The 26,634-nt window shown below is 41.6% G+C and overlaps 1 protein-coding gene and 1 long non-coding RNA gene across 4 annotated transcripts in view; both read right to left on the bottom strand.

The window, feature by feature from the left end:
- Positions 1-1,585: 1,585 nt before the first annotated feature.
- On the bottom strand, positions 1,586-7,743 carry HMGB1 (high mobility group box 1). The gene is made up of 5 exons (XM_031465834.2): positions 7,588-7,743; positions 5,285-5,445; positions 4,936-5,081; positions 4,318-4,492; positions 1,586-3,289 (listed from the first exon to the last, which is right to left on the bottom strand). The coding sequence occupies exons 2-5, from the start codon at positions 5,432-5,434 to the stop codon at positions 3,113-3,115; spliced, it is 648 nt and encodes a 215-aa protein (XP_031321694.2). The 5' UTR covers positions 5,435-5,445; positions 7,588-7,743; the 3' UTR covers positions 1,586-3,112.
- A 415-nt stretch (positions 7,744-8,158) lies between these two features.
- Positions 8,159-26,634, bottom strand: part of LOC116157165 (uncharacterized) — a 103,563-nt gene continuing 85,087 nt past the window's right edge. For 2 of the 3 annotated variants that reach the window (XR_010383672.1, XR_010383671.1), the window contains 2 exons: positions 24,314-24,381; positions 20,565-21,732 (listed from right to left, as the gene is read on the bottom strand). This is a non-coding gene — a long non-coding RNA (uncharacterized LOC116157165). Of the gene's footprint in view, positions 8,308-20,564; positions 21,733-24,313; positions 24,382-26,634 lie in introns of those variants that run through there. The other variant, XR_010383673.1, reaches the window with a different exon arrangement.

The raw sequence follows: 26,634 nt of genomic DNA, 5'->3' as shown, positions 1-26,634 counted from the left end.
GGCATTTCAAGTCATTTTAAAATGACAACAAACATGAAAAAAATTTAAAATAACTTACCACAACTTTTTAAAAAAAAGGCTAATTACTAGCCAATGGTTCACACCTGAGCAGCAGTTAATCCCGACTGAAGCTGTATTTGATTTGTGCAAATCTAGTGACACCATCATATTCAAAAAACACCTGGCTGGTACTGAAAAAGAGCTATTTCAGGCCCTTTCAGAAGGCCTGTTGTACCAAGCAGATCTAGATCTGAACTTCTGTCAGTTTACGTGAAGCCAAGCAAGGGAACTGGCCACACTCTCCATCCAAAAATTGCTATCTTGTCTTTCTAGTGCAGTTTTCAATATAGTCAGCTACCACCTAACGTCTGAGCAATACTTAGAATCCTCCAGGCAGTGAGGGAAATCTTTGCTGAACAGTTTCTGTCACACAGGCACGTTCATCTTTATCATTTAGTCTCACCCCTGTGGTGCACAGGACACACAAAAGATTTCCTTTTTCAGATTTCACTCTAAGAAAATTAATAAATACAACAAGTGTCAACACCTGATGGAAGATCATGAGAACAATTACAGCAACTCACGAGCAAGAGCTCCCAACCTTTACAAAGGAAAGTTAGGGAACGGAATTACTTTGGTTAAGTTTTCATCGGTATGCCAATTTTGTATCAGTTTTTCAAAGGTAAAAAATTTAGTACTAAAATGTACACTTTGCAATTAAAAATTATATATATAATTTTTCTTGGTGTTAAGAAAACCTTTATACCCCATAGTGCTGTAACTACACATTAAAATAGCTCCTATGCATTCACTTTTAAAAATCTCCAGTTATAGCAAGGTTTTACATTAAATTATCTAAATTGCCTCCTACTTTCATTTACTTGTTTTGGACACCTCAGTTTCAGAATACACTGCTGAAACACTAAATAGAGTTAATATACTTTCAGAATAAAGAGGGTTTTGTCCATGTCTTCCTGTCAAGACCAGAAGCCAGTTAGTTAACCCAAAAAGACCTTGTACCCATTCTCAACATCTTAAAAAAACAGCTGTCAGAAACACCCACTGAAGTTACAAAGTTCCTTGAAGCAAAATTCACTTTTAAATGGATCATCTACCAGCAAGAGACAATGGTGATTCTACAACTATAGCAAACTTCTATGTAAATCAGAGAGAACTACCTGTTCCTCTAGACTAAAAATTTGATTAACTGACACAATTTCAGCCTTTCTATTGAGACCCTCTCCTTTAGCTTAGAAAATGAAGTTTAGATTTATAATCACTATCCATTCTTTACTTACATGTGCCTTGCTTTAGGAAAAAAATCTTGTTTAACCTAACATTCTGAAATTAAAATTAGTTTTCCCTCATTTATATATATACAGCAGCCTGAGAACACATGAACTGTTTGACAAAAACTTTTTATCAGCCCATTAACCTATCTTTAAGTGTAAAGTGAGTATTTTAAAAAGGGAAAAACTTTGCCAGCCCTTATACTTATTTAAATCATGTTGCTGAGGTATTACTGAGAACAAGATTAAAATGTATATACGTCTTAAAACCTTAAGTGAAAGCCATTTAACTAATATTTAAAACCTCTGCAATTATTAGTTTATTAGTATCATCCAGGACTCAGATGTTCAGTATTCCTCCTGAAATTACATCAACAAATGCAAATGGAAAGAATCCAAGTCAAAATTATATAACAAAACAGCACTCCATCACAAAAGCGTGTAAAATTACAAGAACGCTATTTTAAGACACTGGCACTTTAAGAGAACGATAATCTCAAAAACCACTAAATTGCCAAATTGTTCCCTAAACTGCTACGCAGATAAACGTATGACCCTAATGAATGAGCTTGAGTTTTGTAAAGAAAAATCAAATTCAAACAAATCAGGTAATTCGTACTGAGATACAAAATTTAAGTGTCTTCTTCCCTTACGTCTATTTGATTTATAAAGGGGGCAAACCATAATATAGGAAAATAGACCTAATTTAAAATGTGGTCTACTGTTTAAAAAGTTGGCCCAATTAATTGAAAATACTTTTAATGGAGGGTCTCAAGTTTCCTAAACAAGCCATGTTTAGATAAATAGGAGAAGACATTTACAGCCAGCACTTTTTTTCCAGAGCCTTTGCTGGGATTACTGTCAACAAAAAACCTTATCATGGCAGTCTTGTATTTTAAGCTCACGCTTTTGGGGATACATTCTCAGGTCTTCTTTCACGTGGGAACTGCAAATATAACTGCCATTACATGGTAATGGGAGTTAAAGAATGTTGAGTCCTCATGTAAAGATTAGAACATACTTTTCTATTAGTCCTTCAAGGACAGACTTTCAAAATGTTCGATTCTCATAATACCATGCTGAGTAGATTGTTTACTCTTCACTTTGTAAATGTAACTGGGCTATGTGAAATTTGGTATCAACTCATCAAGATTTGAGTTTCAGTTATGGATGAAAACTGTCTCAATTCAACTTTTATTACCCTTATGAGTATGCAGGGTGTGTAGACAAAAGCTTTTTATCAGCTAACTATATGAAAGATAAACACTGTAATAATTCATGTGATCCAAAACGGGCAAAAGCAAAAGACTAGCTTCCCCTTAAGAAAAATTTCAGACCTATGAAAAGGACAACAATACTAATAAAAAAAATTGTATTTACTTAGAAGCATTCAGAATGTCAACAAAACAGCTGCAACTTTTCTTTTTTTTTTTCTCGCAATTACAGAGTGGTATTCAGTTAACAGAACAACAATTATTTCGTATAAGCTGCATCAGAGACAACTGAAGATGAAAAAACTACCATCCCCATATATAACTAATTTGTGCTGTGCACCAACAAGAACCTGCTTTAAATTTCCATGCCAATTTACAACCCCCATACTGTACCAGGCAAGGTTAGTGGCTATTGAAAATACCACCAGGACAGGGCTATCTAAAGACACATTCGGTAGTGTGTTAACTATACAAAAAAAGACACTGTACAGTTTAAAAACAAATCTTACACAGCCTTACATTTCAATTTTTTTCTTTAAAAGGAGTGAGTTGTGTACAGGGGGGTTAAATGCTTTATAGACAAGAAAAAAAAACTGCGCTAGAACCAACTTATTCATCATCATCATCTTCTTCTTCCTCTTCGTCTTCTTCATCTTCCTCCTCCTCCTCATCCTCTTCATCTTCTTCATCTTCCTCCTCTTCCTTCTTTTTCTTGCTTTTTTCAGCCTTGACAACTCCCTTTTTTGCTGCATCAGGCTTCCCTTTAGCTCGATATGCAGCAATATCCTTCCAAAATAAAGGCAGGGAAAAGTGGTAGGAAAGACAAAACCATTAATTAAGGGGTGAAATACAAGTGACATGGCAACACTTTATGAAAAAACAAGATGCCAGACACTAACATACCAGACTCGCTCCATCTCAGACTTTGAGAAACACACACAAAAATACTATGAGATAACTGTAATTAATAATCCATAACTCATGGAATGACATGGTCTAATATTTGCAATGTTATGCCTCACTGAAGTACAATTATGCACCACATCCTCACTTTAGTTTATTAAAACTACAATGTAGAGACTGATTAAAGGGTAGACACTGCCACCTTCTGAATGCAAAAAAGCATTCTACAGGTTTATATTGTCAAACCCTAATCCACAGTAGAAAATTTTGTCTTAAGAAAAAAAGTAATTTACCATTGAGCATGCAATTAGGTTAAGAAACATCTAGAAATTGATACATTTCTCCAGAATGACTAAGCCAAAATTTAACTAATATTTCAATTAAAAACATAGGGGCTATAGCTTATTACATCAATCTACTGCATAGATCAAACTTACAATTTTCTAACTTATTAAAGTTCTTTAATCTAAGGGAGGGAACATAAATGTTTCAGGGTGTTTATGAAAAATACAAATATTACTTTGTCCAGTGTATTTCTGTGCTGCATGCCTGATCATTTAAAATAACTGAATGTGACTACCAAAATTTTCATAAATTTGGATATTGGGGAATAAGAAAACCAGCTTAAATGTATATGGCCTTTGCCCAAGTCAAATTATCAAATTATGTTAAGTCAAACCGAACATTAACCATTTATTTCATCTTCTACATTCTTTGAGAGGTAGAAAGGGACTTGTAAGACCACAGCCAATGAATGTCATACTGAAGAGCTGCTATACTAAAACTGTATCACACCTCAAACTCTTAGAAGCCATAAAACAGAAAATTAAGATGAAGCACCAAGTACAGCCATTCCTCTAACATCTGGCATACCCTTTCATCACTCCACCAAGCAAACCCGTACTTCTTACCTTTTCGTACTTTTCCTTCAGTTTAGCAGCCTTCTTTTCATAAGGCTGCTTGTCATCTGCAGCAGTGTTATTCCACATCTCTCCCAGTTTCTTTGCAACATCACCAATGGATAGGCCAGGATGTTCTCCTTTGATTTTTGGACGATATTCAGAACAAAACAAGAAAAAGGCCGAACTAAAAACAGAAATTTAATTTTATAATTTTAGATTCACTAACAAGGGTACCGTATTGCCATATAAAAGCTGCTTCTAATTTCTACCATGCATTTATTTGACAGGGTATAAATATTGTAATACGCTAAATATCCCTCATAACCACAGCTTAATTTACATAATTATCTAACTTATGATACTAGTAGTTGAGCATATGCTGTTTAGTAATGTTAAGAGTTCCAAAAGAACATTCTGCAAATTACTCTATTTCAGACTGATTATATTTCTCAAAAGAAAGTAAGTAAAATTGAGTGAAGGAAGCAAGTATATAACTCAACTGCTCTGGCTAAAACTCCCAACCAACAAGCATTTTACTTACAATACTTAAATGTGCCAATGTGAGCCAGTATCAGCCCAGAAATTTGAGTTCAGTTCCTTGAAAATAAAAACAGGCAAGATACTTACGGAGGCCTCTTGGGTGCATTGGGATCCTTGAACTTCTTTTTTGTTTCCCCTTTAGGAGGGATATAAGTTTTCATTTCTCTTTCATAACGGGCCTTGTCCGCCTTTGCCATGTCTTCGAATTTTCCTTTCTCTTTAGCAGACATGGTCTACAAAACAATTTGTCAACTTAAGTCCATATCAAGATTTTAATACACTGTCCTCTTAAACATTAAAATGAATATAGCCAGTGTCCTTTGCTAAATATTCTAACATCACCCACTCCCATTATGCAAATGGTACCTAGGCTTTCAAAAAATCCTGATTTGGACCTCACTCTATTATCTCCTTAGTGTGTTTTAAGCCCCCTTACCTTCCACCTCTCTGAGCACTTCTTAGAAAACTCTGAGAAGTTGACTGAAGCATCTGGGTGCTTCTTCTTGTGCTCCTCCCGGCAAGTTTGCACAAAGAATGCATATGATGACATTTTGCCTCTCGGCTTCTTAGGATCTCCTTTGCCCATGTTTATTTTTTCTAAAAAAAAACAAAAAAACAAAAAAACAAAAAACAATTCTAACGTTAACAATTAAATTTATGGCATTTAAACACTAACTTCTTGGGGAGTGAATGAAAAGCAAGACACTAGTTATTTAACACAGCACTGACATTAACCACTCATAATACCAAACAAGAAAATGGTAGTGATAGCCAGTTCCTAAAGAGGTGAAACCAAGCAAAAAGCGGTCCTTCGGTGTGAGCTCAAAAAAAGTGTACACACAATGGTACACTCTTAGGTTACAGTATTTGTAATTTATCTGCCTGTATCTGTTCCGGATGAATACCTAACCGGTCATTTAAAAAACTTAAATGTAAAAAACCATTTTTAATCAACAAAACCAAAGGTCATAAAATGCTGTCGATTCATAAATCTGCACTACACAAGGAATAAATAGGTAAGAGCCAAAGTGAGTAGACCATTCCAAATTATGGGCCTAAATCAGCACTCATTTAAAGTTTTCCCAACGATTACTTTAAAATATTCTCTTGGCGTAAAACTTTGCAGGGAGGAGGGAGCAGCAGGAAGCCCCGGCGCTCGGACCCAGGTTGGGGGGCGGCGGTGGTATTTGCGCGGCTGCCACCGCCAGGCAGCTCGTTTCCTATCGGTTTGGCCCCGAGATGTATTTCAGTTCTGACTAAACACGTCCGGTCTGAAGTTTCTTCGAGTAAACAAGGATGAGGGACAAAAGCCACTCCTGCTCGTGGCTCGGGTTGCCCACCCCCACCCGCCAGAGGAGTATTTTTTCTAATCTGCGAAAGTTGGGGCGCCGCGCGGGGAGGCCTCCGCTCACCTTCCCGCCACTGGGCCCCCCGCCCGCCAACTTCGGGGTCGCGAGGGGAGGTCGCCCGGGGCGGTGGGGCCGCGGCGCGGCCTCCACGCCCGGCTCCCCGCGCGGGGCCGCCACGTGCGCCCGGCCGCCCGCCGCCCCGCGCAGCCCGCCGCCGCCCCCATTTTGTCAGCTCGGCGGAGGGAGCAGCCCCGCTCGAAATGGGGGCTGGCTCCGCCCGCGGCCGCCGGGGCCGGCGCGCACGGAATGGCCGCTGCGCGTCTTCCCCGCCTGCGCCGCCGCCGCCGCGAGGGCGAGCGCGAGCGAGAATATGGCTCCTTCCCTTTGTGTGTGTGTGTGTGTGTGTGCGTGTGTGTGTGCGCGTGTGAGTGTGTGAGTGCGAGAGTGTGAGTGCGAGCGCAGGCGGGCGGGGTGCGCGCCGCGCTCTGGCGCACACACTCGGCCATGACGGCCGGGGGGAGGGGCGGGGGGCGCGCGGCCGGACCCTCCCCCTCCCCCTCCGCGGGGGGGCCTCCCCGGGAGGCGCCCCCGGCCCGCCGCTCCCTGTCTCCCTCCGCGCGGCCCGCGCGCCCCGCCGCCCCCGCACGGAGGACGCGGGGCTGTGAGAAGAGGAAAAAAAAAGTTGCCTCGGAACTGCTGCGCCCAGCTCCCCCGCCCGCGCCCGCCCGCCGCCTTGTTTTCTCTCCAGCCAGCAGCGCCGGGCCGAGTCAGCCATGTTCCAGCGAGCGCCGCGGCGCCGCTCCCCCCGCCGCCGGGCCGCCGCCGCCGCCGCCGCCGCCGCGCCCGGGCACGGGCTGGAGCTCAGGCCGGCGGGCCGGGCCCCGCGCCGCCGCCCCCGGCCCCGGCCCCGCGCCGCCGCCCGCCCGCAGCGCCCGCCGCCGCCCGCGCTCGCCGCCGGCGCCCGGCTCTGCGGTGGCCAATGCAGCCGTGAAGCGCCGCCCGCCCGCCCGCCGCCGGCCCGCCGCCCCCGGCGCACGCCGGCCGCTCGAACGCTCGGCCCGGGGGCCGAAAACACGTTAAAAAAATTTTTTTATGAAAAAAAAATTTTTTTTTTGCGCCAGTCAGCGAGGACGCCGCCGCGGGTGGAAACTCGCGGGGCTCGGGGCTCGCGGTGCCTCAGGCGGCCCGGGGGCCGGGGCTCCGGCGCGGGGCAGGGCTCCCGGCGCCCGAGGAGAGGCTCGCTCCGTGCGCAGTTCCCCCCACGGTCCCCCCTCATTTGCCTTTGTGTGGATCCTGACCCGCCGGCTCCCGGCCGCGGGGATCCGGCCGCCGCGCGGGGTGGGGAGCTGCCGGAGGCGCTCTCCCCGCCGCGGCGCTGCCCCAGACTCACCCTCAGCGAGGCACAGAGTCGCCCAGTGCCCGTCCGGCTCTCACTTGCCCCGGCGCTGTCTCTATGGAGCTCAATGTACTGCAATGGCTGTGAGAGCGGGAGCCAGACGCAGCCTCCTCACTCTCTCCGCTCTGTAACATTACTCTCCAGCCAGCGCGGCTCCTATTGGCTACCGCCAACTCACGGGGCTCTCTCATTGGCCCGATACCTCCCATTGTCCTGACCAGAGCCCGTTTGCTATTGGCTGTCTCCGGGGACACGTCATCAAGGATTGAAACAGCGCGCAAATCTGAATGTGTGTGTATGCCGGGCAAAGAGGCTGAGGCGGGAGAGGCAGAGGCAGAGGCAGCAGCTGCTACGGGAAAGCAGAGCTCTATGGTGTATGTGTGCATGTGTCTAACCCAAGCCAGCCCCACACCGGAGCGGCCGCCGGAACGAAAAGGGCCTGACTTTTCCACAAGTGTCTCCAACTCCTCAGGCAAAAGAGACACCCACAGCCCTGCCCCCCCCTTCTTACCCCAAACTCACTTCCAAAGCCGTTGAGATAAGATGCCCCAGACTTTTAACAGACCTTCAAAAGTGAGAGCGACAGGATGAGATCACGTCCCCTGAAAACAGAGGCTTCTGCTCGTGCGGGGGGGCCAAGGCAGTCGAGATTCGAGCTCCTCAACAACATATGGTTGCATTACACTTTAGATCTCTGGAAGGGCAGGGCTTTTCCTATAAGAAAGTGACACGATCCAGTCAGCCGGTTTTAAACTAACCCCTTTTCTGGGCTCATGAGCCCGTACCGTCAGGCTTGCTGAGCAGCTGAAATCTTGACTCACTGAACAGGCATTCAGTTTCACCCTTTTTCTTGGTTTGATCGAGTTTCACAGCTTGTCTAGAACTTTTTATTTAAATACAAAGCACTGTCTTAACTTCCTGGAAATCAAATAATTATTCCATGTAATTAAAGCACAGCCACTTCGTTTTGATATGGGGTACTCTGGCAGGAAATGTTTGTGAGGGCCTGCTGGAATTAGCAAATTCATTAGAGACCACATTTTCAACTGTTTGGCTGTTTTATTTGACTAGGTGTGGATTACTGTTATAATCAAACGAATCCTTGTGATGCTATCTTTCCCTCCCATCACACCACTTAGTGCATCCATGTAACTGCTCTAGGATTACAGGAGTCGTAGGTATATCGTTACCCGGAGGATTAGATGGAGGCAGAGTGCATGTGCCCAAATCCACAGGCTGTGGTTTCTCTAACTCATCGAGCTGGCTGGTATTAACAGACATATTTACTATGTCTGTAAAGAAAATGTGCTAGCTATACTAGTGAGTTCTGAAGACTATACAGTTATATCAGTCCTTTATAAAACTATTATCTATTCCTTCCTAGCCTGGGCAGACCACACCCCTATTCAGTTATAACAGACTTCCCTTTTTTTCACTCTTTAGTGGTATGTTTCTACACTTCTAGATTGACCAGCCAATTCAATAGACCAAAGTTAAAATAAATCACTTTATTATGTTAATTTTATTTCTTATATCCAATCTAAGCATCCATAACTTAATGTAGTTGCTCAGATTTATTGAGCTATTTGAGAATAGACTTAGAAAACCTTTCTTGACCTACAATTTTAATGTTTACTCCTTTTTTAAAAAATACATAATTGGTCTCAGGGATTATAGTCTTAGAATGGACAATGCATGACATATGAATATGAAAAAGAGCTTAATATTGAAGAATATGTAAACTAGCATAATGCACCTCAATGTTTAAAAAGCAAACATCTAAAGTTAACTTTTATATTATTTCCACACATACTTACTCTCCTTTACTTCTCTCTACTAATCAAATGTTATGCTTTATTTAAATCTAGACATTTATTTCAATTCTGTTTTATCTTCTTGACGTCTGTATTACAAAATATTCATGAATTGCACTTTAAATGGCATCTATGATGTCAAAATTTGACTCTTATTTGAAGATAGCACTTATCAGTATTTTCCAGGAGCACTGCTGGGTTTGCCCTGGCCCAACCACTTTTTAAGATATTTTTACTGGTTGTCTATAATAGCTTACTCCTGCCAGGGTAAGTTCATGGTCACAGAACAACATGAGAGCGATAGGCCCACACAGGTTTCTATTTCAGCAGGATGGTATGGTGAGTAACAGACATTGGATTTAAACAGACCTGGGTTCAAATCCCAGCTCTGCTATTTACTAGCTGTATGATTTCAGGCAAATTTTTAAAAACTTCTTTGTGTTTTAAATCTCTCAGCTAAAAAATGGAGGTGATCACCAGGTTGTTGTAAAGATTAAATTTTTTTTTCCCCAAAGGTTTAAAACTATGTCATGCAGATCCCTTCAAGCCCATGACTTAGAAAACCCCAAGTGCAATTAGCCCTAAGGTTTTTTTCATATTTTAATTTTATATGAGGGCAGTGTTTGCAAATCTAATTAAGCTTCTGAAAAAAAAAATTCTACCCTCAAACAGCACTAATCTTCATCCAGTCTAGTGATGGTACCTTCATTTATTCCCAAGTATAGCAGAGGCCATGTCACAGAGAAGAGTATTAAAACCTCCACTTACTGGCACATTTTTCATATTTTCTTTTTGTGCAAAAAGGGAGCAATGTAAAAAGCGGAGAAATTTTAAGTAAACCCTACAATTTCTAGCTCTCATCCTGCAACCTGAATGTTCATTTATTTATGGTATTAGACCCTCTCCTTCTTCAACGTGTTTCATTAGCCACAAATTGACACATATATTACTTTACGGTAGTTGGATGTTTTATCCCAACTTACAAAGTTATCTAATTCAAAAAGCCTGAACACTCTCTCCCATGCCTAATTTAGCCAACTGAATTACAGATCTTTATTAACATAGTTTACACCCTTCCTGAAGCCAGCCTCTAGGACAGGTGAAGCACCTCTCTTCTGGGATCCTATCATATTCTGTACATTAATTATTGTGCCCACAATTGTAATTATCCAGTTATGGGCCTCTGTGTCCCACTGTATTGCACCTCTTCAAGTCAGGAACTCTATCTTATCTTTGCATCCCAAGCACCTAGCAGGATGCCTGGCATAGAGCAGGTACTAAATAAAGTCTGTTGAATAAATGAATTAGTAGCCAAAAGAGTACTTACTGCAAATTATTGTTTTAATTTTCCTTTTCCATCTTTGGAGATAAACATTTGGGTATTTCTAAATCAGAAGGCAGGAAAATAGAATAATAAGTAGTAAGTAAATGTTAGGATATTAAGATTGAGGATAGATGTCAATCACCTCATTCTTACAACTTAAAAAGAGGAAGATGGAGTTGGGGGCCGGAGGGAATTGCAGAGACAGACTAACACACACATTTGTAGTATTTACAAGCTCCCAACTAGGCTAAGGTTATTCTTCCTTGGATACAGTGAACTATGGCAAGCCAAATAAGAATTCATCACAGAAAACTGCAAGAATGTCTGCCCAAAGGTTGCTTCCAATGGACATTTGAAACTTAACTCTAATGTAAAAAAATCTAAACGCAGACAGGGGGCTGTAAGTTTTTGGCTGATGGATACTGATTCTGCCTTATGCAGTGAGACCTAAAGTCAAGCTATGTGACTCTTCTTGTCTCTCCTCAAAAAGGCCAGTTTCTGAAAAGGAGTAGAAACAGTAAACCTAAATGTCTGACAAGGTCAACCGTACTCAGGATCCTGTACACTTAAAGCCATTTTTTTGTTTAAAGGATGCTGAAAATAAAGGAGGGAGGAATTCAGGGAAAGAAAAGAATACAGGCTGTGAACAAGAACAGTGAGTCCCACCCTCAACCCTCAACCCATGATGCGTGGCCTCTGTAGCCACTAAGTTCCCCCACCTCTTACTTGAGGGTAGTGATGATGCCATATCTCACTGGCAAGGACGTTACAGGACTAAATGTATGGACACAAAGGAAAAGCAGAGGCGGAGTGTGATCTGTCAGTGCAGTGCGTGGAGAAGAGGAACCTCATCCTGGGCTGCGCAAGTACTTCTGCCCTAGCCCGGGGCTTCTGTCCGAACGTGGCTTGCAGGTGCGGAAATCAGTGGTTTCAGCTGTGGGTGGCATTGATGGCTCAGGCAAAGAAAATGGGACGGAGGCTAATTTATACCAACAATATCTCTACAATTGGAATATTTCACTGATAAATAAGGAAGAAAAATTACACCTTTTCTTAAGAAGATGTGCATTGTCTGGTGAACCAAAGAATGGTACACGTGAAGAGGGGAAAACTCATTAGTGAAAGTTTTTATAAAATGGTAATCTAAATTCAGACGAGATGACCATTTTAGGTCTTGATCTCCAGAATCACATCAAGAGGCCAAATTCAGTTGCCCTATTAGAAGGGCCATAAACCTTAAGAACAAATGTCTTAGCACACCTACTAAGATGGTTATAATAAAAAAACAGACACAAGTGTGGGTGAAAATGTGGAGAAAATGGGCGCGTCGAACACTGTTGGTGAGAATGTGAAATGCTGCAGCTGCTTTGGAAAAGTCTGACAGCTCCTCCAAAGGGGAAACACAGGGTTATCATATGACCCAGCAATTCCACGCCTAGGTGTGTACCCAAGAGAAACAAAGCCATGTCCACACAAAAAGCTGTACATGAATGATCATAGCAGCATTATCTGTAATAGTCAAAAAGCAACCCAAATGAACCCAAATGCTCATCAACTGATGAGTGGATAAATAAAATATAGTATATCAATGGGATTAAATATTATTCGGCAATAAAGAATGAAATATTGACACAAGTCACAAGATGGACAAACCTTGAAAACATGGTGCTAAGTGAAAGAAGCCAGACATTAAAAAAAAAAAACCCCACATATTGTATGATTCCATTTATATGAAATGTCCAGAAATTTATAAAGAGAGAAGGTAGATTAGTGGTAGCCAGGGGCTGAGGGCAGGGGGTGGGGAAGAGGAGTGACTACTAATGGGTGTGGAGCTTCTTTTAAAAAGAGGAAAATATTTGGAGGGGAGGGTATAGCTCAAGTGATAGAGTATATGCTTAGCATGTACAACGTCCTGGATTCAATCCCCAGTACCTCCATTAAAAAATAAAGTGATTAATTTTTAAAAAAAGACTAGAAAATTAGCTTTATTTATCATGCGTCTCCTATGTGCTGAGCACTATACAGAGATGATTTTGTTTAATCCTCATAGTGGTCCTACAGGCCACGATGCTTATCTCTCTTTTACAAATAATTCTCAGGTGGCTCAGAGAGATCCCTTAAGTTGTCCAAGCTCACACAGTTAGCGAGAGAGTAAAAAAACTGACCCAGTTCTAACTCCAAAGCTGAAGTTTTCTCCACTAAGCCACATGACCTTCCAGTTATTAGCCTAGCTAAGAAATTTTTAAATGATCACATTTTCCCACCTAAGTATACCTCATATCCTCACAGGAAACTGCCGTGAGTTCACGGCCTTAGCTTTTAAGGTTTTTGAATAGGACCAGTATATTTTGCATATTTAAAATTTGAAAAAGTTTCATGAAACAATACCTACCATTATGGTGATGGAGTCTGATTTTTTTTCCCCTTAAAATCCTAAATGTACTTTGGAACCCACCAATGGGCCCTGTAGTGTGCGAAACATTGCGTTTGAGCTGGAGTAAATCAGCCCCGTTTCCCATCCAGGATAACCTTAAGTGACAAGCGCCAGTGCTGGCGGCTGATGGAACAGGACTGAGGACCAGGCCAGGAGAGACGCCTGGCACCCAGGACCTGTGGCCGGCCGCAGCTCCCAGCACACCCAGTGAGGCTGGTGACAAGCCTGGGGACGTCCTGCCCAGAGAAAGACTGCAGATAGGAAAAGAGAGTGCCTTGCTCTGCCAGGGAGACCCAAGACAAAAGCCGGCATTCCAGGCCTCCAGGAAATGCAGAGGAGATGCCTGAAAATCCCCGAGGCCTGGGAGAGAAATCCAAGCAAACTTGACAAATACCTTCCGCCCCTGGGTGGGGTTCAACACCTTTGCTGTGTCTTCCTCAGAGGTCCGAAGCACAGGAGGCCCTCTGCCAGCAGAAGCTGTACCAGTTGGGAAGAGGCCTCACCTCCCAAGGTACCAGGCCTTTTTGTTTAAACAACAGCACCCAGCCTGCCAACACATACCTGTTGTTCATGATGGTGTTAAAAAACAACAACAACAAAAAACTTGTATGCTTTTTTTTTGAAAGGTTGCTGATGTTTCTTGTTCTAAGGTTTCTTTTTGATTTCCAAGAATGGAAAAGGAAAATAGGAAGGAGATAGCACGATTCAGTATCTTCTAACATAAGTCCCACCAGCACATTGATAGTCACCTTCAGAAACAGAACTCTGCCTTGGAAACATTCATGCATTTGACCAGTGATTCTGCTTCAAACAAAAAAACAGACAAAAACACACTTCAGAAAATAATCAGAAATAACTAAAAAGTACAAAGGTTTGAATAAGACTATTAATTGCAGAATTATCTATAATGTGGAAATAACCTAGGTGTTCAATGAGAGGGGCTTGGATTAATAAATTTTGTTCCATCTTTATGATGGATTAGCATCATGCCATTATCAAACTGTTATAAATACTAAATTGAATGCCAGGTAAAAATATCGAAAATACCTTATGACAAAACTATTTTCTTAAGGATCCCTGGTTTGGAGAAAAAGTGTGTAAGTGAATCCAAAAAAGAATGGAAAAAGAATGGAAGAATATACTAAAAAATGTTAATACTGTTTATTTCTTGTAAAAGATAATCTTTGTTTTCTTCTTACACTCTTCAATATTTCCCTAGTTTTCTACAATCAATATTACTTCTAAAATTAGAAACAAATGACTCCAATTTTTTAAGAGAAGAAATCTGCTAATAGAAGACTCAGAGATTCAGATTATTTTGAAATTCAGACCTCATTACTCTAGAAACTCTTCCCTGTAAGTAAATACACTATATATATAGTATGATTTATGATTTACATATATATGTGTGTGTGTGTGTGTGTGTAAATCACACACATTCATCATGGCCCTAAAATAAAGGTGTCTCCATTGTCATCCAAACGTGATCGCCTTGATAACTCAAATCAGAACCAGTCATCTGCTAGGAGGAAAAGTATCAGTGTTTACATGAAGAAACTTTTTTCTTATCACTACCCATGTCTTCTTTAATTACTATTTCTTCATCTCCCATAATTCAGTCCTGAGTCAGCTTCTCTTTGCTTCTCTGCTCTCTTAGAGACCCTAGTGACCAACTCCACGTGGAGTTTTAACCTCCATTTTTATGTAAACAACCCCAAGTTTCCCTTTCAGCCTTAGGATCTATCCTGGACCCTACTGTGTACCAGTTTCCCAAACTCAGGGGGTTTACTCTCTTAACCACACCCTTTCCTGATTTCCCCACTTGCCAACTTCCCACACTAGCTCCAAGTCTAGGAGTCTGATTCCCCCTTCTTCCTCTTCCCTCACATCAGATTCTGTGACATCTAGGCCGCAGTACTTTTGAATCATCCTCTCACTATTTTTTTTTTCTTTTTCGTTTCTACTGCCCCCAACTCTAGTTCTGGTCTTTATTTTATGTGGTTAAAAATGGAGGCTTTGGAACCAGACTCTCCTAGGATAAAAATCCTGGCCTTAGCACTAACTCGCTGTTACCTTAGGCAAAGTGGATTAACCTCCTTGAGCCTCAGCTGCTTTTGTAAAATGATAATACCCCTTTCAAAGGGAAGTTGTGAGTTTAAATTAGCTCATATGCATAAAGAGCCGAGCCTAGTATGCAAATTGCTTAGAGTGCTGTAAATGATCACCAGATGTTGGTTGTTTATTTTAGATTATTTAAAAAACTGCTATTATTAATATTTTCTTAACGCATAAAACTCCACTGCTGAAAAAACGTTCCATTTAATTACAATATTTTTATCCCAATTAACTACAAAATCCTCACCTGGCCTTCAAGGCCTTCCCTAATCAGGCAAAATTTCTCTCTTGCTTTCGCTCCCACTGCTCTCTCAATTTCCAAACTGGACCTTGTACTTTCCTACCTTCGAGCTTCTGGTCACACTGTTTCTTTTGGTTTGTAGTGTCCTTCCCCCACCTCTGCTGCTAAATCCAACCCGTCCTTTAAAACTTTCCCAACCGTTTCTAATTCTCAACTTGATGAGCCTTCTTTCATTTTCTGAACTGTCACTTTTGGGTGTACCTTTCTAATGGCTTTTATAGCGTTATAAATATAATGAAAATGTATTATTATATATTTTATAACCTATATAAATATATTATTATGTTGTCTTTCTTACTCATCGGTCTCTCTCCAGCACTCTTCGCCCATCACAGCTACTCAAAACGTTAGCTGAATGTCAAGGTGAGGTTCGATTTTCTGTCCACACCTATCACATTGCTAATCCTCAATTTTAGTAAACTATGTCTAGAACTCCCTTCCCTTCACAGATTAAATTACATTCTAGTATGCTAGCTTTAGGGACATGGAACAAAACCTATTGTCATGTCCTTTTTGTTGGTCACAATCGGTTGATACTGGCACTTTCGTGTGGTTAAACTCCCTTCAGGTCAGCCCCTAACCTGATGATCTGGGGCAACGTTTCTATGCACTGCTGTTTTAACAGATTTTCTTTTTTGCTCTTTATGGTGTGAGGTGTCGTATAGTTCATAAGCTTGTAGATGTATTTATTTTTTAAATTTACGTATCTTATTAAAAATCCTTCAAGTCACAACAGTAACACCAGGGTTCTAAATGGCTGCATTCGTGTGGCAAATTTTGAGGTTAGCACACATTTCTCTCTGCATATTACAAGCTGTCACAAACATTCATATACTCCTCCAAAATATCAGTCCTTCCTGTGTAGAAAATTCAATTTGACACCAAAATGCATGCCATCCAATTCAACAAATTCAATCTAGGCTTTAGATCTGGGTGACTCCAAATACTCCAGATTTACTGGGAGCAGTGTGGGTGACGAGGATTCCCTGGGTGGAGCCAGCAGTGGTGGAACAGGGGAAGTATTGAGAAGGAGGGCTCTCCAGTGTTTTGGTCACTCCCACCCACAGCCACAGTTCCTCCCACGGAGGTCTGCCCTCCCTCCCTCTGCCTCCTCCTCCCCCACCTCCCCGCCCCCTTCTCTCTCAACAATGGCTCCTGCTTCACAAACACACTGCTTTTAAAGCACCTAGTTCCTGGGATTTATACTTGCCAAGTGGCTTTGGGGAACAAGTTTTTCTCAAGCCCAGGCATCAAAAGGCACTTATTTCAACACTTCAGGGAAAAATAGTAACTAAGGAAATCAATAATCTCATCCCAAGCAGAAGAATGGATTTTTGTGAGGCTTTCTCTATGGTTTCCTGCCTATCTTTGAAAAGACGTGTAATATTAGTCTCTTGAAGATTTTTCCTCTTGTGTTTTCTTACCTTACCTAAAGAAGTGAAAACTTTTTGCAAGTAGAAACTATATCCTGACCTAAGTATTATATGGTAACAAGGTGTCTTCAAAAACTGTATGTTTATTAAAGATAATCAGAGGACTCAAAGAACATCTTTATGTGGCTAAAATTCTTCAATGGCTAAAATTGAACCTCCTCTCTTTTTCAAAGGTTTTTTTTTTTTTTTTTTTGATGGAGCAAAAGAACACAAATGAGATTAGGGGAGGAACTGCTAGAGCAATAGGAGAAAAGAATGCCAAGAAGGGGAAGGGAGAAGGCTGCAAAAGCAGAAGCCAGTGCCAAAGAGTGTTCCACTCAGAAATGTTCCCTGAATCTATCCAACATCTAAGCAAGGTGGCCTGAGGCAGGCTGTGAGCCCTAAATGCAAGGGTTAGATGCTATCCAAACCCAGGAAGAGTCATAAGAAAGAATTTACATGCATATCTCCAAAGCAGAAAGATTTGAAGAGGACTCAAGGCAGAAGACCTACATTTTTCTAAAGCGAGATGCCAATCGTGTCAGAGCTTAGAACTCTTAAGATTCAAGGACAAAGGCAGGTGGAGCAAAGTCAGCCCATGAAGGAAAGGGAGCCACTGTCTTACTCAGGACTCTGCTATGCCTGCAGGTGTGCTCTGAGTCTTAAAGACACGTGTGACTGCCACCAGCCATAGGTTAACATTTGTGGCTGAGAAAGAACTGATGTTAGACACTTGAAAGCACCCTTTCAGGCAAAACTTTCACTTACTCAGTAAAGTTCCTACGTTTAATTTGGATCCCTTCCCCTTCCCGCTTCTCTCCTTTTTTCTTCTTTTCTCTCTGTTGTCTAAGAAATTAAAAAAACAAAACAAAACGCCCACTTATTAGCAAGATAGTAAAGGGAAGGGCAGCATGGAGTTACCTCAGCGTGAGAAGGTGTGAGTGTAAGTGTCTGTGGATGAGGGTGGGGGGCAGAAACTAATATTTATTGGGCATTTTCATCTGCTAGGCACCATAAATGCTTTACCTCATTGTAATTCTTGCAGCAAGTTCCTGGAGTGGGTGCTAATTTCCCTATTTTACAGAGGAGGAGATTAAGGTCGCCTAGGCTTACCCAGTTAGTCTCTCTGGCCCCAAAGCCCAACCCCTTTATGTGACGCCCTGCATGGATGTCTCCTTATATTCTCTGCTCTGGCACTCAGAGCCAGCAGTCTCAGACACATACATTCCAAAGGTAGCAAAATGACAGCTGTAGCCACAATTGTGCAGTACTGCCTCCTTCTAGGCTCTATGTGGGAAATGAGAAAACCAATGTTCTTTACCAATTATTGAGCAGAAATCCCAATGGAATGGATGACAGGTCAGAAAATCTCACCAAGGCGTAGCCCCAGCACACTTGACCTAAAGGGAAGTGGGCCAAGGAGGCAAAGAAAACCCACTTCATTCTTAGAATAGTCCCTCACCATTCTGAGTCCTCATGATTTGGACCCTGGCTGCTGCGTCAAGGTGGCCATGAGAATCAGGACTTCATTCCCCTTTGCACTCATCACTAAAACCTTCTCCCGGTCCTCTCAAGCTCAGGAGCCCGGCCCAGAAACCCAAATTTCATCTTTGGGTCCTCCCTTTCCCTAACTCTTGACAATCCATAAATCGTAAGAGTCCTGTGGTCTCTACCTCTTCCCTTTATGTCTCTGACCGCCCCACTTCCCTCCTTTCGAAGGCCACCATCTTAACTGAAGCCACGCTCTCCTGCTTGGTTTATTCCAGCAGTTTCTAGTACCGAATGTCTCTGGCCTTCGCCTTAGAAAACTCCAAGCGATTTTTCTAAAATAAGTACAATAATATGATCATGATATTCCTCTACTTTAAAAATCCCTCTATGACCTCCCATTGCCTTCAAGAGAACGTTCAAACATTTTAGCAGAGCATCCCAGGCTGTTTGTGGTCAGCATCTGCTGATTGCTCCAGCCCTGAGCTCCAAGGTCTTGAGCCACTGGGTGTTCTAGGAAGTGCACGCGTCCTCAGGCACTTGCTGTTCCTTCAATCAGGATAATCCTCCACCTCCAATTGCTGCTGGTCTTTCAACACACACACCTCCACTCCAAGAAGCCTCCCTGACTGCCCAGCTCTGAGCCCACTCCTCTCCTGGCATTCTCATCCCGGCCTGCAGTTGCCTAAACATGTAGCCTTCTAGTCTGCAAATCCCTCCAGGGCAGGGTGAGCTTTACTCACCATTTTTCTTGGCATCAAGCCTAGTGCCCGGCCTGTGGGAGCCACTCAACTCATGAGTAAATGCGTAAATGGGATAAAGTGGGGAAAGCAATGACGTGATATGAGCCCAACCACGACTCTGCTACCAACTACTGTATAACCTGCTACTAAAATTCACGTTCAAGCAAAATGCTAATGGTACAAACTACTACGTATAAAATAAATAAGCTATAAGGATGTATTGTACACCATAGGGAAAGTAGCCAATATTTTATGATAACTATAAATGGAATATAATTTATACAAATTTGAGTCACACACACACAAAATGCTAAGTTTTCCCATCCTTCAGGAAGGATCTGCACCTTGATCCTCACTCACCATCTGCCACCAACTGCCACTCCCTCCCAGGGGTCAGGATGAGTATGAGCATTTGTTTGTTTGTTTGTTTGTTTGTTTTCAGCATTTAAAGAAATGACATGGAAGTGGAAACACACAGTACAACCTTCAATTCTGTGGATGACTCTTCTTCCAGGTAATGAAGATCCAAGGGGACAAAGGGCCAAGAGAGCTCTCAAAGCTCCATGAATGTGCAGAAAGCCGGAGATACGTACTCCTGTGGGGAGTAAAATACTGGGGGGAGAAGGTTTCAAATGTATTTATAAGATGACGGATTCTGAAGTCCTATTTATAACACAGGAAAGGCATCTGAGGAGACATCGTGGGCAGCCCCAAAAGACACAAACGCAGTGCACTGCTGCTGTCACAGAGCCACCCGACTGTGGGGTAAGCAGACAGCACCCTTATCCTACCTCGAGTACAGACTACTTTCTTTAGGGCTGAAGTCTCTCCAGATATGGGTAACAAAAATAACTAAGAACATTTTGAGACTTTCTTGGAAAGTTTATAAAAGTAGATTTATAAAGAAAGGGGGAAAAAAAGACAGTAGATCTGCAGTCAGTAAAGCCGAAGTAAAGGGGGAGTGTGATGAAGTTAATTCAGTCATGAAAAGCACAGATAAGATAAACGTACAAGACTAGAAAACAGCAGTAGTCCTTAAAATTTGACCAGAGTAATGTAAGAACAATTGTGGGGAAAGTACTATCTTACAATGGTAAGAAAATACTATTTTAAATACTATTATCTATTTATAATACTTAAATAGTAGTTTAAAGAATACTTACGGTAGGGAGGGTATAGCTTAGTGGCAGAGTGTGTGCTTAGCATGCAAGAGGTCCTGGGTTCAATTCCCAGTACCTCCATTAAAAAAAAACTTAAGTAAATAAATCAACCTAATAAATAAACTTAATTACCTCCCCCCTCCAAAAAAAAAAAAAAAAAGAAAAAGAATACTCATGGTGTTTTAGAACATAGCTGTAATCAAATCCAGCCCCCAGTGTTTTACATGAAGGCCTGGAGAAGGTAAATACCCAAGGTCATATATCACCTTAAGACAGAGCTACAGATTGAACCCCTGACTCCTGACTTCTAGCCTAACTAATACCCTTTCCTTTAGATTATTTAATACAAAAACACTGCAACAGATGACTGAGGCCCAAAAGAGAAATGTTGGAGACAAGGCCAGATAAACAACACACTGTTAAGGAAAATCAGCATGTCGTGTGGAGTCACCCTCCAAGCCTGAGGCTGACATGGCAAAGAGCAGCAACGTCTTCTCACAGAACAGCCTTTTGTGCCGCTGTCAGAGGCAGGAGGCTGGCCCGGGGGGTGTCCTGCGCTAAACTGATTTGAGTTTCTTACTCAGAGCGCTGAGTCCCTGAACTCGAACGGTGCGCGTCGTCCAAGGGGCAGTACCCAGGCTGGTTCGCTTTGCTGCCTTCCCTTCAAGGTTGGACGTCCCGACCAATTCCAGCCACTGTAGGAATGTTGAGGTCGATGGAATTCTAGCAGCACCTGCCGGGTGGGGAAGGGAGACAGCTGCCTGTGGAAGTGGTATGGAGGCTGGGAGGGCTGTTCATCCCAGAGACTCCACTGCTGCCTCTGCCGGGAATCTGGTGGTCAGAATGCTTAGTCCCCAGGAAGACTGGGAGGGGGAAATATCTCAAGTATTCCGGTCCTCCCCTCTTGGCACTGCAGAAGCAAGAGAAAATAAAGCAGGGGAACCTGTTGGACAAGACCGTCAAGGCCGCTCTCCTGTGCTGGAGGCCGCCCCCTGCTCCAAGGGGCTGCATGGTTCCTCCTTCCCAGCAGAGAAAAGGGCTAGGACCAGAGAACCTGGGTCTGCGGGATGCCCGTCTGCCAGGAAGAGCTGGGAGATGCTCGGTGTGAGAGAGCAAGCTCGAACCTTGTCCTTCTGGGCAGGGGTGATGTGTCCCAGTGCCCAAACATCATCGTGGGAAGAAAACGAAGGTGCTGGAACAGTCAGATCCGTACTTCGGCAGAGGTGTGCGGCTGAGGGATCTGATTCCAAAAGTTTGTCTCAGGAGGAAAAACAAACAAACATTTCACCTTTTAATTCATGCCGGTCTTCTTTCCTCTGGGTCATTTTATTTCAGTGAAAAGATGGTTCTAATGGGAGAAAAAAGGATACGAGGAATATGACAGTGAAAGATCTGAGCCCGGAGCAGAAGGACAGATAAACGCAGGTGAGTGAGAGACGTGTGGGCCCGTTTTGGGGAGAGACCTTGGTATCCTTGCCTCTAATGCCCTGCAGAATGAGGAAGTGGCTGTTTTCAACCACCTAGAACATCTGTCCACTAATAACCTCTGCTCCGCAGAGGCCTGAGCTCTGCACCCAGGGAGGTTTGCATTTAGCATTTCGCCTCGGTGTCCTCACCTTCAAGGAGTGGGATTAAACATTTAGCAAAGAGCAGACCGCAGAAGTGGCTGTGGTGGACACGCTTCTGGAAGTGGTGACCGAACAGGATGCTCTTTTTCCCCTGTTTTCCTCTGGGAGGCGCCAGGACTCATTTGCATTTATAAGTATGTCACTTGAATTCTGACTTGGTGATTTCTACCAACCTGTGTATAAACTTCGTGTACTAAGACATAAGGTATTTATCTTTTCATTGTAAGAAGGAAGCTAAATGACTTTCCCCCTCACTTACTATTTCCCCTCTTCTTTCCAAAGGCTGCCATATCGATTTTATTTTATGGTCTAAAAAAGGTTGCATCACATTTGGTATTCCACATGGGGAAATGGAAAAAATTATTAAAAAGTGAAGAAAACTGGTACTGCTTGCTTGGAAATAAGATACATGAACCCTTAAGAATGGGAAAACACCAGCCACTATGGCAGAGAGAGACATTTTTGCCAAATTTAGAACCCACTTGAAAATCACGGGTTCTAAGTTTAGAACTGAACTAAAAAACTTGAGCTCACATTGCATTTGGTATTGGTTTAAAAAAAAATTCTAAGATACTAATTAAAGGAAAAAAATTATTCTCTTAGTAGTTCTAGAAGCTGGGAATTATTTTCAAACAAACTCTTTATTGGCTCAATGGACTGGCCTGCACTTAGAAAAGAAAACATTTTTTTCTAATTAAATTTTCCTTACAAAATAATGATTTAAAATCAAGGGGGAAAACACTTGGCTCAAGTCTTTAAAGAATTACAGAACTGTTGTGCAACCTTTGGACCCAAGCAAGTATACCAGGTGGTCGTACAAACTGTATGTTTACACACTAGATGATGTCCAAAATGGAAGTCATTACCTCTACTGCTGGTAAACTTTAAGTAATAAAAACTCAATAAAATTTGAAACTATTACTCTAAACAAAACAAACTTTTACCAGCATTATTTTTATTTTCTAACTTAGATGTTAAGTTAGTTTTTGCAACATCGTTAAAAAATGGATCAGATGAGCTGCTATGGAGATAATTATAAAAAGTTTCAGACCCAAAAGATCCAAAGTGGAAAATCAAGTACTTGTAGTGACCAGACAGCGCTCAAAATGTACCCACGGGCTTAAAGTGATTCCAGACAGCTAACAACTCTTGCAATTACATGAAACTTAAAGATATCTCACGCCACCTTCTGTATACCTAACACACACGTATATGTAGATAATACAGATAACAGCCTAAGAAGAGGACCTGAAGTCAAATAATTAAAAATGTTAAACATGAACATTCAGTGCAAATATTTGCCACAGCAAGCATTCAAAAACACAAATGTTGGGATTTTTTTTTTCCTTTCTGTTTATTCCCATGGAGTCTAAATACATTTTTGAGTGACTTTAGGGAGCAAGCTTAGCAACTGGTGGATTGGACATTCTTCCTTCAGAAAGATCACAAACTCCACAGTTCAAAACCCTGTAACTTTAATTTCCAAGTACTTTCAAAAACTCTTGTTGAAGGACATAAAATTAATTCTTGAGTTGACTGACTGTATTCTTCTTACCAAGAAGATATAATTTGCACTGTTACAAAGAGGGTCAAAATTTTAAGTCGTAAAAGCAAACAAAGCAAAACAAAACAAAAAAACCTCACTGCATATGTAAGTGGAAAAGGATTTGTCTAGTATTTATATTTTAATTTACTCGTTATTACAGAAGCATAGTTAAGAAGAAGTCATGTAGTTCTCTTAATAGCATGTGTAGCTCTCACTAAGATAAGGGACAGAGGTGATCATTTCTCAGATGTGGGCCAAAATCAGAATATAAACTTAGATCTCCTGGGTCCGCTAGGTCACATGCTCCTGAATCCATGTTCTTCAACATATCTTTCTATCCTTTTATATTAGCCACTAAAATTGAATTTCATAGTTTCTTCTACTAGTGTGTCTTCAAAGTTGTTCTCATATTTATTTAAAATTCTTGCTTAAATAAATGTAATATTTTGGACCAGTTTCCTTCTTTCCTCAGGTCATGATACCTAAGATAAATGGAGGGAAATAAGAGAGACCTTTGTGGTAACAGAAAGTGTTTCTTGCACCTCTGTGTGGTGGGACAAGCACTATTCTCAGATGGTGGTTGAATCCATTTCTGTAAAGCATTTGCTTTTCTTGGATTTGAGAGATAGAAAGGCCCACACATCTACACCAGTGCCAGTGAAACTCGGCCAGTGATCCTGGTGCCCTGGAAGATGACTGTATGTGGCATGAACAGGAATAAGAAAAAGCTGAGTCGTCTGCCGTTGTTCAGATACCTGATGGTCTTTGCAGAGACAGTTCCCAGATCCTTAAGCTGTCTTCCAGGCATTTTCAGTTCTTTATCCTGTAAATTTTTCCACAGAAATAATACATGAATAAGTTTAGCAAACAATTAGGAAGCCCAAATACTTGTATGCATTTGACCAAGTCTAAACCCAAGTATTTTCCTTTGCCTTAGACTTGTAGGTCTTGGCTCTAATTCTAGCCCATAAGAAATACGAATTTCAGTCAAGAATTTCAGAAATGATGAGCAAACTTGTCGGTGGTAGGTAGGCTTTCCTGAAGAGAGATGTTCCTCTCCGTGGGTTAAGCAAAGATATACTGTGCTGACATTCCAGAAAAAAAAAGCTCCAATTCCTTGTTTCAAACATCTCATTAGATACGACCACCTGGAACAGAGCAGAGACTCCAGAAATAGACCCACGTGTACATGGTCAACTGATTTTCAACAAGAGCAGCAAGACAATTCAATGGGGGAAAGGAAAATCTTTTCAACAAATTCTGCTGTAACAACTACAAAGCCATATGGGGTAAAAGTGAACACAGACTCCTACTTCACATAATATACAAAAATTAACTCAAAATAAATGACAGACTTAAATGCAAAACTTAAAATAGAAAACACCTAGAGTTAAGCAAAGGAGAAAATCTATTCACTATTGAAGGAGGCAAAAGTGTCTTAGGACACAAAAACAAACTTTTATACAAGAGAAAATTGATAAGCTGAACTTTATCAAAACTTTAGAATTTGCTCCTAGAAAGATATTATTATGAAAATGAAAAGATAAGGTGTACAATGGGAAAATATTTTCAATACATAAATCTGATAAAGGACTGGTATCCAGAATATATAAAGAACTGTCACAGCTCAATAAGAAGACAACCGAGAAAAAAAAAAAAAAAAAAAAAAAGAAAGAAGACAACCAAGGAGATTTAAATGGGCAAAGATTTGAACAAACACTTCACAAAAGAAATTACATGAGTAGCTGATAAGCACATGAAAGGTCAGCATCATTAGTCATCAGGAAAGTGCACATTAAAACCACAATGAGATACAACTACACACCAATTAGAAAGGCTAAAGTTAAAAAGTTGACAATACCAAGTGTTGATGAAGATGTGGAGCTGCTGGTAGGAAAGTAAAATGATACAACCACTTTCAAAAACTACAAGGATTTTTTTTTCCACAGGAAATGGGGGAGGGGGGCCTGCAGGGTTTTTTTTTTTTTTTTTTTTTAATGTTAAACATACACCTACCATTCAACCTTGTCATTCCACTTCTAGGTATTTACCCAAGAGAAATGAAAATAGGTGTCTACACAAAGACTTTACTGGAAAGTTCCCAGCAGCTTTATTTGTAATAGCCCCAAACCAGAAACAAACAAATGCTCAACAACATTGGGCCCTGAATAGCCATACCGTGGGGCATCAGTAAGTAATAAAAAGGAGTAACTACTGACACACACAACACTATGGACGATTCTAAAAATTATGCTGAGTGAAATAAATCAGATACAGAAAAAGCACATACTGTATAATTCCATTTATATAAAACTCTAGAAAATGCAAACTAATCTATAAGTGGCAGAAAGCAGATCATTCCTTGTCGGGGACAGGGGTGGGATGATGGAAATATTCTGAATCTTGGTTGTGATGGATTCAAGGGTACATGCATCTCTCAAAACTTTTTCATATACATAGACAGTTGTACTTACTTAGCACTAAGTACATTCACGTTGTGCAACCATCACCATCCATCTCCAAAACTTTTTCATCTTCCCAAACTGAAACTCTGTCCCCATTAAACACTAACTCCTCTTCCCTCAGTCCTTGGCCCCCCCCTCCCATTTTACTTTCTGTCTCTATGAATTTGACTACACTAGGTACCTTATACAAACGGAATCATACAGTATTTGTCCTTTGGTGACTGCTTTATTTCTTAGCAGATCTTTAAGGTTCATCCATGTTGTAGTATGTGTCAAAAATTCCTTCCTTTTTGGAGGGAGGGTATAGCTCAAGTGGTAGAGCACATGGTTAGAGGTCCTGGGTTCAATCCCCAGTACCTCCTCCAAGAATAAATAAACCTCCTAATTACCTCCTCCGACCAAAAAACAAAACAAAACAAAAATTCCTTCCTTTTTAAGGCTGAATGACATCCCACTGTATGTATAAACTATATTTGGTTGATCCATTCATCTGTCGATGGACGGTTAGGTCATCTTTAACTCTGAATACCCACTTCTTCTGAAATACTGCTCTGGATTGTTTCAGTGGTCTGCTAACTGGCCGTCCTAGCCTACTTCTCTCATGTACCTTC

Source organism: Camelus dromedarius, chromosome 13, assembly GCF_036321535.1.
Source record: "Camelus dromedarius isolate mCamDro1 chromosome 13, mCamDro1.pat, whole genome shotgun sequence".
In the NCBI taxonomy this organism is placed as follows: Eukaryota; Metazoa; Chordata; class Mammalia; order Artiodactyla; family Camelidae; genus Camelus; species Camelus dromedarius.
This window is presented reverse-complemented; position numbering and strand designations above follow the sequence as displayed.

Coding starts and splice junctions, on each gene's coding strand:
- HMGB1 (XM_031465834.2), bottom strand. CDS start 5,434: ATGGGCAAAGGAGATCCTAAGAAGCCGAGAGGCAAAATGTCATCATAT. Junction 5,082..5,284: donor AGTGCTCAGAGAGGTGGAAG/GTAAGGGGGCTT, acceptor ATTGTTTTGTAG/ACCATGTCTGCTAAAGAGAA. Junction 4,493..4,935: donor AATGCACCCAAGAGGCCTCC/GTAAGTATCTTG, acceptor TTCTGTTTTTAG/TTCGGCCTTTTTCTTGTTTT.